At 45.5% G+C, this 9,952-nt stretch overlaps 1 protein-coding gene across 1 annotated transcript in view; it reads left to right on the forward strand.

The window, feature by feature from the left end:
• The first annotated feature begins 7,134 nt into the window (after window positions 1-7,134).
• The window catches only part of TERF2 (telomeric repeat binding factor 2), a 38,158-nt gene continuing 35,340 nt past the window's right edge, over window positions 7,135-9,952 (forward strand). The window contains 4 exon segments of the mRNA XM_012806135.2: window positions 7,135-7,291; window positions 7,294-7,440; window positions 7,545-7,640; window positions 8,290-8,420. Of these exon segments, the coding sequence (XP_012661589.2) occupies window positions 7,135-7,291; window positions 7,294-7,440; window positions 7,545-7,640; window positions 8,290-8,420 (531 nt within the window).

A 9,952-nucleotide genomic window follows, 5' to 3' on the forward strand; every position in this document is an offset into this window, starting at 1 on the left:
ATTGGACCCTACTTCATACCATTCAAAACATCAAATTCAGGTAGATGAAATGTGACTTAAATATAAAAGGCAAATACCTATAGTTTTTTAGAAGATAATGTAAGAAAATATCTCCATGACTCATGAATAGGAAAGGATTTATTTATTTATTTATTTACTTTTGAGACAGAGTCTCACTATATCACTCTTGATAGAGTGCTGTGGCATCCCAGCTCACAGCAACCTCAAACTCTTGGGCTTAAGCGATTCTCTTGCCTCAGCCTCCCAAGTAGCTGGGACTACAGACGCCCTTCACAATGCCCAGCTCTTTCTGTTGTTATAGTTGTCATTGTTGTTCAGCAGGCCTGGGTGAGGTTTGAACCTGCTAGGCCTGGTGTATGTGGCTGGTGTCCTAACCACTGAACTACAGGTGCTGAGCCATGGAAAGGATTTATTAAACAAGTCACTAATGGCACTCACAATAAAAGAAAGTAATAGATTGAATAACACCAAAGTTACACTTTTGTTGTTAAATATACTCCATAAAGACCATAAAAAGGCAGGCCTGGTGGCTCACACCTATAATCCTAACACTCTGGGAGGCCAAGGCCAGTGGATTGCTTGAGCTCAGGAGTTTGAGACCAGCCTGAGCAAGATCGAGACCCTGCCTCTATTAAAAATAGAAAAACTAGCCAGGTGTTGTGGTGGGCAACAGTAGTCCCAGTTCCTTGGGAGGCTGAGGCAGAAAGATTGCTTGAGCCCAAGAGTATGAGGTTGTTGTGACACCACAGAAGAAAAAAAAAACTTGCTAATTTGATCGGCGTGTCTGGCATTATTTCTAGGCCTTATCTCATTTCATATTTGGTGCAACCCTACAGAGTGTCCATTTGGTATTCCATTCTCTTTAGCAGATGGGGAAAACAAGGCACTCAGAGGTTAAATTCTTACCCAAGCCAGTAAATCATAGAGCCAGCAGTGGCCTTTCTCTGCCCTCCACTGCCTCCTGCTGGAGCTCAGGAGGAAGGCAGGAAGCACTCAAATTCTTCAATGCTTTTGGTTGGATAGTTAAACATTAAGTATTTGTGATAGATAAAGAAGAGAGTGGTGTTGAAATAACCATGTGATGATGGGATGATTTTTAAAACGAGGAGAAAATCCATTGAGGAGTACGCTAAGATCTGTATGCTTTATGGAAGTTATACCTTAATTTAGGAAAAAGAAAAGAAAAAACGGGAGCTTTTAGGCAGGTATTGGATGAGTTGATAGAAGCGGCATACACTTACTGATCCCTTGTGATGAGCTGAGCCCTGCACTAGGTTATTACAAATAGCAAATCGTTTAATTTTCATACAGTTTCCATGAGGTGCCTCTGTTATTTGTGCTTGACATGTGAAAGAACAGAGGCACAGAGATGGTGAACTAACTTGCTCCAGATTACATAGATAGCAAATAGGAGACTCAGGATCTTTTTTTTTTTTTTTTCGTTTTTGGCCAGAGCTGGGTTTGAACCCGCCACCTCCGGCATGTGGGACCGGTGCCCTACCCTTTTGAGCCACAGGCACCGCCCAAGACTCAGGACCTTCTTGTTAAGGCAGGCAGGGTGAGATCCCAAAGCAGCCATGACCACTACAGATCTGTCAGAATTAGAGGTCCAGTGGGGCTGGTAAGACAACCCTTGACGCTAGAACAGATGCTGGGTCCCTCAGGAGGAGCCACACCACCTACCATCCTTAACAAAGGCCTAAACTGGAGTTTCTCTATTTGGCCCAGGTTCTTGGTGGTGAATTCCAAGAGCATCAGAAGCACCTGAAGATGACTCACGTGCTGTGTTCCTGCCTCCTTCCCACCCCCACCCAGGCCCACCCAGTTCTCTGGAAATGCTCTTACTCATATCACTGCCCTGCCTGCGGGCAGACAGGACCAGTGATGGAACCAGGGAAGGAGTAAAGGATGGACCCTCCAGGGTCAATGTGGGAAACCCATCACAGGAAGGAGAAGAAGTTAAGGAAGGTTCAGGAATGTGTCCAGCAAGGTAGGGGCCAGTAGTGGGGCTGGAACCTGGGGCTGGACAAGAATGAGTGTCTAGAGAGGGAACCATGACTTTCTGAAGTCCTCCTCAGGCCCATCTAGGAGTATACCAAGGGAGTAAAGAGCTTGGGCAGGTGCATTGGGCAGTTAATTATAAGATCATTTAGTCAGCTGTTTTTTTATCTAGAAAACTATGACATAAATACATAAGAAATGTGAAGCAGCCCTAAGAAAGCCCTTGTATCAGTAGATATAGTTTGCTGGTGGGCATGTGGCTGTTACAGTTTTTCAATGTGTATCAAAAGCCTTATTCATGTGCTTAGTCAATTCAGCTAAAACTCAAGAAATGGACCAGCCCAATGGCTCACTCCTGTAAGGCTTCTGGAAGGCCCCTGGGAGGCTGAGATAGGTGGATTGCTTGAGCTCAGGAGTTAGAGGCCAACCCGAGCAAGAATGAGATCCTGTCTCTACTAAAAAGGAAAGAAGGAAAGAAAGAAAACCCAGCCAGGACTGGTGGTACATGCTTGTAGTCCCAGCTACTCAGGAGGCTGAGGCAAGAGTTTGAGGTTGCTATAAGCTTGGCTGACACCACAGCACTCTGCCCAAGTTAATAGAGTGTGAGACTCTGTCTCAAAAACAAAAGAAAAAAGAAACTCAAGAAATGTGTCAGTCCCTGGACTAGGTTCTAGGATCCTGCCCCTAAAAGAGCTAACTGTGGAGAATACATTTGCCAGAAAGGTGAAATAAGGCTGGGCGCAGTGGCTCATGCCTGTAATCCTAGCACTCTGAAGTTGAGGCAGGTGGATGGCTTGAGCTCAGGAGTTTGAGATCAGCCGGAGCAAAATCAAGACCCTGTCCTCTACCCTCGTCTCTACTAAAAATAGAAAAACTGAGGCAAGAGGATCACTCAAGCCCAAGAGATGGAGGTTGCTGTGAGCTATGACGCCATAGCACTCTACCCAGGGCGACAGCTTAAGACTCTGTTTCAAAAAAAAGAAAAGAAAAGAAAAGTGAAATATAAGGTGTTAGGGAGAGAGTAGCAAAGGGATTTAACTTAGTTTGTCAAGTCAGAAAGGATGAAATCTCTTTTCAATGAGGCTTGAAAGACAAGAAGGATTTACTTAGGCTGGAATGAACAAGCAGGGTTCCAGGCAGATTGAGTAGCTTGGGAAGAGGAAATGATTGAAACCGTGGGCACACATGCAGGTGTGACCACCAAATGAGACTGGCAAACAGGTGTTAAAAGTCCAGTTAAGTAGTCTACACGTGTGTTCTGCTGTGTATCCTTTGTGTTACGTACCACTTCCTTCCTTCCTTTTTTTTTTTTTTTGAGACAGAGTCTCGCTGTTGCCTTGGGTAGAGTGCCATGGCATCATAGCTCACATTAACCTCAAACTCTAGGGCTTAGTCATCCTTTTGCTTCAGCTCTAGAGTACCTGGGGCTACAGGAGCCTACCACTATGCCTGGCTAGATTTTTTTCTATTTTTAGTACATATGGGGTTTTACTTTTGCTCAGGCTGGTCTTGAAGACCTGGGAGCTCAAGCAATTCACCTGCCTCGGCCTCCCACAGTGCTAGGATTACAGGTGTGAGTGAGGTGACACTATGCCCAGCCTTTTTTTTTTTTTTCCCTTAAGGCAGACCTTGCTGTGTCACCCAGGCTGGATTGCAGTGGTATCATCATATCTCAATGCAACCGCCAACTCCTGGACTCAAACAATCCTCCAGCCTCAGATTTCCAAGTCTCTGGGGTTACAGGTGCCTACCTCTACAACCAGTATTAATTATATACATATATCTTTTTTTTTTTTTTTTGAGATAGTCTCACCACGTTGCCCTCCATAGACTGTCATGGCATCACAGCTCACAGCAACCTCCAACTCTTGGGCTTAAGCGATTCTCTTGCCTCAGCTTCCCAAGAAGCTAGGACTACAGGCACCCACCACAATGTCCAGCTAATTTTTGTTGCAGTTATCATTGTTGTTTAGCTGGCCCAGGCCGGGTTTGAACCTGCCAACTTCAGCATATGTGGCTGGCACCATAACCACACTGTGCTACGGGGGCCAAGCCAAATATATATTTTTTAATTTTTGGTAGAGTCGGGGTCTTGCTCTTGCACTTGCTCAGACTGGTCTTGAACTGCTGAACTCAAGGTATCCTCCTGCCTCAGCCTCCCAGTGTCTAGGATTACAGGTACAAGCCACCATGCCTGGCATGGTATACCTTTGAAATGATCCAAACACTTACATGGTTTGCTGCGTGAATGATATGTGTTTTGCTGTGGTAAGAACTTGGGGTGTATTTCTCTTCTCCTCTCCAGATGTGATGCCTTCTCAGATCCCCAGCGTGAGAACTTGGAACGAATTCTTCTTCCCTTCAGGGAATGTGGTGTCAGTCACACCTTATCAGACCCTGTATATGAGTTACTGGCCTCACCTACTGGAGTTAAAAATAGGTATAAAGGGGTGGTACCTGTGGCTCAGGGGGTAGGGCACCAGCCCCATATATCAAGGGTGGCGGGTTCAAATCTGGCCCCGACAAAACTTCAAGAAAAAATAGCCGGGCTGTGTGGCAGGTGCCTGTAGTCCCAGCTACATGGGAGGCTGAGGCAAGAGAATCGCCTAAACCCAGGAGTTGGAGGTTGCTGTGAGCTGTGACAGCACAGCACTCTACTGAGGGCAATAAAGTGAAACTCTGTCTCTAAAAAAAAAAGGTTTCTAAAAAAAAATAGGTATAAAACTCAAAAGAGTTTGACAGACACTTTGAGAGCTTCAGGGGTCCTCAAACTTTTTAAACAGGGGGCCATTGCACTGTCCCTCAGACTGTTGGAGGGCCAAACTGCGGGCCTCGGGACTAGTCATCTGCAAAGCAGGACAGGCAGCGGCGGCAAAAACACCCAGTGGGCCTGATAAATGTCCTAGGCGGGCCGTAGTTTGAGGACGCCTGGCCATGGCAGGCTACAAGCTATCAGCTGCCTCTCCAAAGATGGAAAGGTCAGGCTGTCTGGGAGGCTGAGGCAGGTGGATTGCCTGAGCTCGCAGTTTGAGACTAGCCTGAGTTTGAGACCAACCTGAGCAAGAGTGAGACCTCGCCTCTAAAAAAAAAAAAAAAAAAAAAAAGCCAGGTGTTGTGGCAGGCGCCTATATTCCCAGCTACTTGGGAGGCTGAGGCAAGAGAATTGCTTGAGCCCAAGAGTTTGAGGTTGCTGTGAGCTATGATGCCATAGCTCTCTACTGAGGGCAACAAAGTGAGACTGTCTCAAATAAAAAAACCTCAGGCTGTGACAAAGATACCTTGTTAGCCTTCAAACTAATCTGTAAAGCCTCGCCTGCCCTCTAGTGTCAAGGGACCTTATGTGTCATGCACATCTCCCTTGTTTTGGACGCCATCTCTCCCCAAAACTGCTGGTATAAAGATACTCCTCAAACTTTAATTAGAGTTTACTTTCCACAGAGGCTTGCTTCCAACCTACTTCAGCAACTAGACTAATAATTTTGGAACTCTCTCACCATCTGGTCCATGTTCTTTGTCTCCTGACCGTATTCCCTGTGAGTTTTGCTCTTGTTCTCCCCCTTTTTAGCATTATGAACTGAAGGGGAGAAAATTCTCTTCGAATGGGGCAATAAACTGTGGGATTGGTGAAGTCTTTGATTATTTCCTTATTTTAACTATACAAAACACTTTGACTCATCAATTCCACTTTAAGGAAATTATCCCAAGGAAATAATTATGGATTTGTACAACGATATAGCTAAAAGGGTGTTTCTAATATTGAGGTTGTCTAGAATTACAAAAGTTTTAAATAACCTAAACATCTGACAGTAGGGGTTTAGATAAATAAAACTTTGGTTCACCCATATACTAGAATGCTAGGTAGCTGTTAAAGATACTGTACCAAAAAAAAATGTTTAGTGACATTGAAAAGCGTTCATTGCTTGTTAAAAGGAAAATGATGCACCCAGCTACTCTGGATATGGAAGCAGGAGGATCGCTGGAGTACAAAAGTTAGAGGCTGCAGTAAGCTGTAATTCAGCTACTGCACCCTAGCCTGAGTGGCAAAGTGAGGGAAAACAAAATTGAAAATGAGGAAGAAACATAAATGGGGGTTATAACAGAATATGTATGGTACAATGCCATGCTTGTAAGCACACACACCCTCGGTATACAAAAGACATGGAAAGGCTATAAACCTAAATGTCAACTTATTTTCTCCTGCAGGACTATGGCTTATTTTGTTCTAATTATTGTACAACAAAATTTGTTATTTGGGGGATTTTTTTTAAAATTAAATCATAGCTGTGTCATTAATACAGTCATGGGGTACAGTGTGCTATTTTTATATACAATTTGAAATATTTTCATCAAACTGGTTAACATAGCCTTCACGTCATTTTCTTAGTTATTGTGTTAAGACATTTATATCCTACATTTAGAAAGATTCACATGTACCTTTATAATATTTGGGGGATTAAAACAAGCATATGTCGGCTGGGCGCAGTGGCTCACGCCTGTAATCCTAGCACTCTGGGAGGCCGAGACAGGTGGATAGCTTGAGGTCACGGGTTCAAGACCAGCCTGAGCAAAAAGAGAGCCCCTATCTCTACTAAAGATAGAAAAACTGAGGCAAGAGGATCGCTTTAACCCGAGTTGGAGGTTGCTGTAAACTATGATACCACCGCACTCTATCCAGGGCAACAGCTTGAGACTCTGTCTCAAAAAAAAAAAAAAAAAAAAAAAGCATATGTCTAGAAGTTTCTGGGGTGCCAGTCATATTGTATTTCTTGATCTTGATTGGGGCTACACTGGCCTTTGTTTTATAATTATAAATTATAAGTACATTATAAAATGTAAATTTGTTTAATAAACTTTCCTCTACGTTTTCACTAGTTTCATAAGGTGCACTTATTTATCTTTCAGTCCCGCGTCTCCAGCATAACGCGTGTTGGAGCACAGGAGACACTTGACCGCGGACCCTGCTAGGCACGCCAGCCTGAACAGTGTGGACTTCAAGCCCCAGGAGGCATTGCGACTGGGACTTCGGGAACTACGGAGTCCGAGAGGGAGGCCGGGGCCTCCGGTCCTTTCCCTCCCAGAAGCCCGCGGGCTGCTGAGAGCGCCGTTCTTATCATGGCCGCGGGAGCCGGGACGGCAGGCCCAGCTTCCGGCCCGGGCGTCATGCGTGACCCGACGGCGTCACAGCCGAAGAAGCGGCCCGGCCGAGAGGGCGGGGAGGGCGCGCGGCGATCGGACGCTATGGCGGGAGGAGGCGGGAGTAGCGACGGCAGCGAGGCCCCGCCGAGCGGAGCGCCGGGGAGGCACGGCTGGAGGAGGCAGTGAACCGCTGGGTGCTCAAGTTCTACTTCCACGAGGCGCTGCGGGCCTTTCGGGGTAGCCGGTATGGGGACTTCAGGCAGATCCGGGACATCATGCAGGGTGAGGGCCGGGCCAGGGGAAGGAGGCTGGGGCACCGGGAAAGGGGGTTCATGAGGACCGATTTCGGGGCTGGGTCGCCGAGCCAACGATTTCTTCTTTCCCAGCTTTGCTTGTCAGGCCCTTGGGGAAGGAGCATACTGTGTCCCGGTTGCTGCGGGTTATGCAGTGTCTGTCGCGCATTGAAGAAGGGGAAAATTTAGGTATGGTTATTTTTGTGTTCTTCTCTGCGTTATACTTACGTAGGATCTTGTTTTCAAACTTGCATCTGAAGCATTCCAGGTTGAAGTGCGCTAGTTTCCACCTCAATGGTCTTTTTCTTTCCGCCGATGGGTTCGTTCTCTGGCCTTTAGTTTTCTACAGTTAAGGTTCTCTTGGCACCTTTTCTGTTTTTTATTTGTGCCCACCTGTTAAGTGCTCACCTCAACTTTGTTGCTGTGTAAAGTGAGTTGATATGGACATCTTTTTCCCCGCAGTAGAGTGTTTCTCAGAGTTGGAGGACATTTGTTTTCCCCGATGAATTGAACTTGACAGCTGTTTAGCAAACTGCCGCCAGCCTCTAGCCACTTGTATCTGAGTATATTGTGTGTATCTTGAAGAGAAGGGGCAAATGCATGTGTTGAAAAATGATTTTTTTTTTTTGCCTGTCTTGAAAAGTATTAAAAGATGATCACTTTAAATTCATTGATTTGAATTTGGACTTCTACACTGCTTGTAGCAGGTATGCCAGCAAATTAAATGCAAATCTTAACTGTATTTGCGCGCTCCTTTTCCATAAATATATATATTTTGGGACTTAATGTTTCCACTCTTTAGAAAAGACCTTAAAGTGCAAACTGTACTTTGTCCTAGACTGTTCCTTTGATATGGAAGCTGAGCTCACACCACTGGAATCAGCTATCAATGTCCTGGAGATGATTAAAACGGAATTTACGCTGACAGAAGCTGTGATTGAATCCAGTAGAAAACTAGTCAAAGAAGCTGTAAGGCTTTATTTTTATTTCTTTTAACAAAAATTAAGGGTCTTTGAGAATATAGTGCTTAATCTTTGTGGGGTAGAGGAAACAAGAATGGAGAGAAAGAAAGCAAATAACACAGACAACACAGTTATCTCTTTAGGTGTCCCCTTTCCCACCCAGGCTTGGGAAGTAAAAGCATGCGCTCAGTCAGCTTTTTCGATCTTCCTTGTGGTGGTCTTTCTTGTGGTCCTTGCAGGAGGGGCCACAGTACACTGGAAGTGGGTTGGTCTGGAAGGCTCTGACATTTTGGAGATTTGAAGACTGCACCATTCGGAAGCACTGTGAAAGGGCTACAAGTAACTCTGGCCTAGAGTTGGTCACCTTGTTTATAATAAACCAAGGAGACCAGCTGAGGCCTTGGAAAATGTGGGGCTGCCTTTGAGCTCATTCATGCAGTTGTCTGCAGAAAGGATCAGGGAACATTCTCTCTCACTTTTTTTTTTTTTTGGAGACAGAGTCTCACTCTGTATGCCTCAGTTGGTAGAGTGCTATGGTGTCACAGCTCATAGCAACCTCAAACTCTTGGGCTTAAGCAGTTCTCTTGCCTGAGCCTCCCGAGTAGTACCTGAGACTACAGGCGCCCAACACAATGCCAGGCTTTTTTTTTTGGTTGCATTTGTCGTTGTTTAGCAGGCCCTGGCCGGGCTAAAACTCGCCAGCCTCAATGTATGTGGCCAGGCGGAACATTCTCTTTGAGTAGATAGATTAGAATCTGAGGTTCTGGGATTCTGAGCCAGCTAGAAAAATAGTCATGGTAGAAGAATGATAGAAGACTGACACAGGAGATGTTGTGGGTTTTTTTAAAGTCAGGGTCTCGCTCTGTTGCCTGGGCTACAGTGTGGTGGCATGATCACAACTCACTGCAACCTCAAACTTCTGGGCTTGAGCAATCCTTCAGCTTTGGCCTCCCAAGTAGCCAAAAGTATAGACCCACTCTATAGTTCTTGGCTAATATTTCTAATTTTTGGTAGAGAAAGGATCTTGCTCTTGCTCAGGCTGGCCTTGAACTCCTGACCTCGAGCAATCCTGCTCTGGCCTCCCAAAGTGCCAGGATTGTAAGTGTGAGCCATGGTGCCCAGCCCAGATAGTGTTCTTGAAATTAAGAAAAAGGGGCAAGACTCTTTGGCTCACACCTGTAATCCTAGCACTCTGAGAAGCGTAAGACCAGTGGATCCCTTGAGCTGAGGACTTCCAAGATCAGCCTGAGCAAGAGTGAGACCCGTCTCTGCTAAAAATAGAAAACTTAGAAGGGCTTTGTGGCAGGCATCTGTAGTCCCAGCTACTTGGGTGGCTGAGGCAAGAGGATTGCTGGAACCCAGAAATTTGAGGTTGCTGGGAGCCAGGCTGATGCCATGGTACTCTAGCTTGAGTGATAGAGTGAGACTCTTACCTCAAAAAAAAAAAAAAGAAAGAAAAGAAACAGGTAATAGAGTGTTTATTGAGACTATCACTTTGCCATGGCTCAGTTAGCTTTAAGTAGTGGAGCCTTTTTTTTT

The sequence above is a fragment of the Otolemur garnettii genome, unplaced genomic scaffold, assembly GCF_000181295.1.
Source record: "Otolemur garnettii isolate 467f Iridium unplaced genomic scaffold, OtoGar3 scaffold00047, whole genome shotgun sequence".
NCBI lineage: Eukaryota > Metazoa > Chordata > Mammalia > Primates > Galagidae > Otolemur > Otolemur garnettii.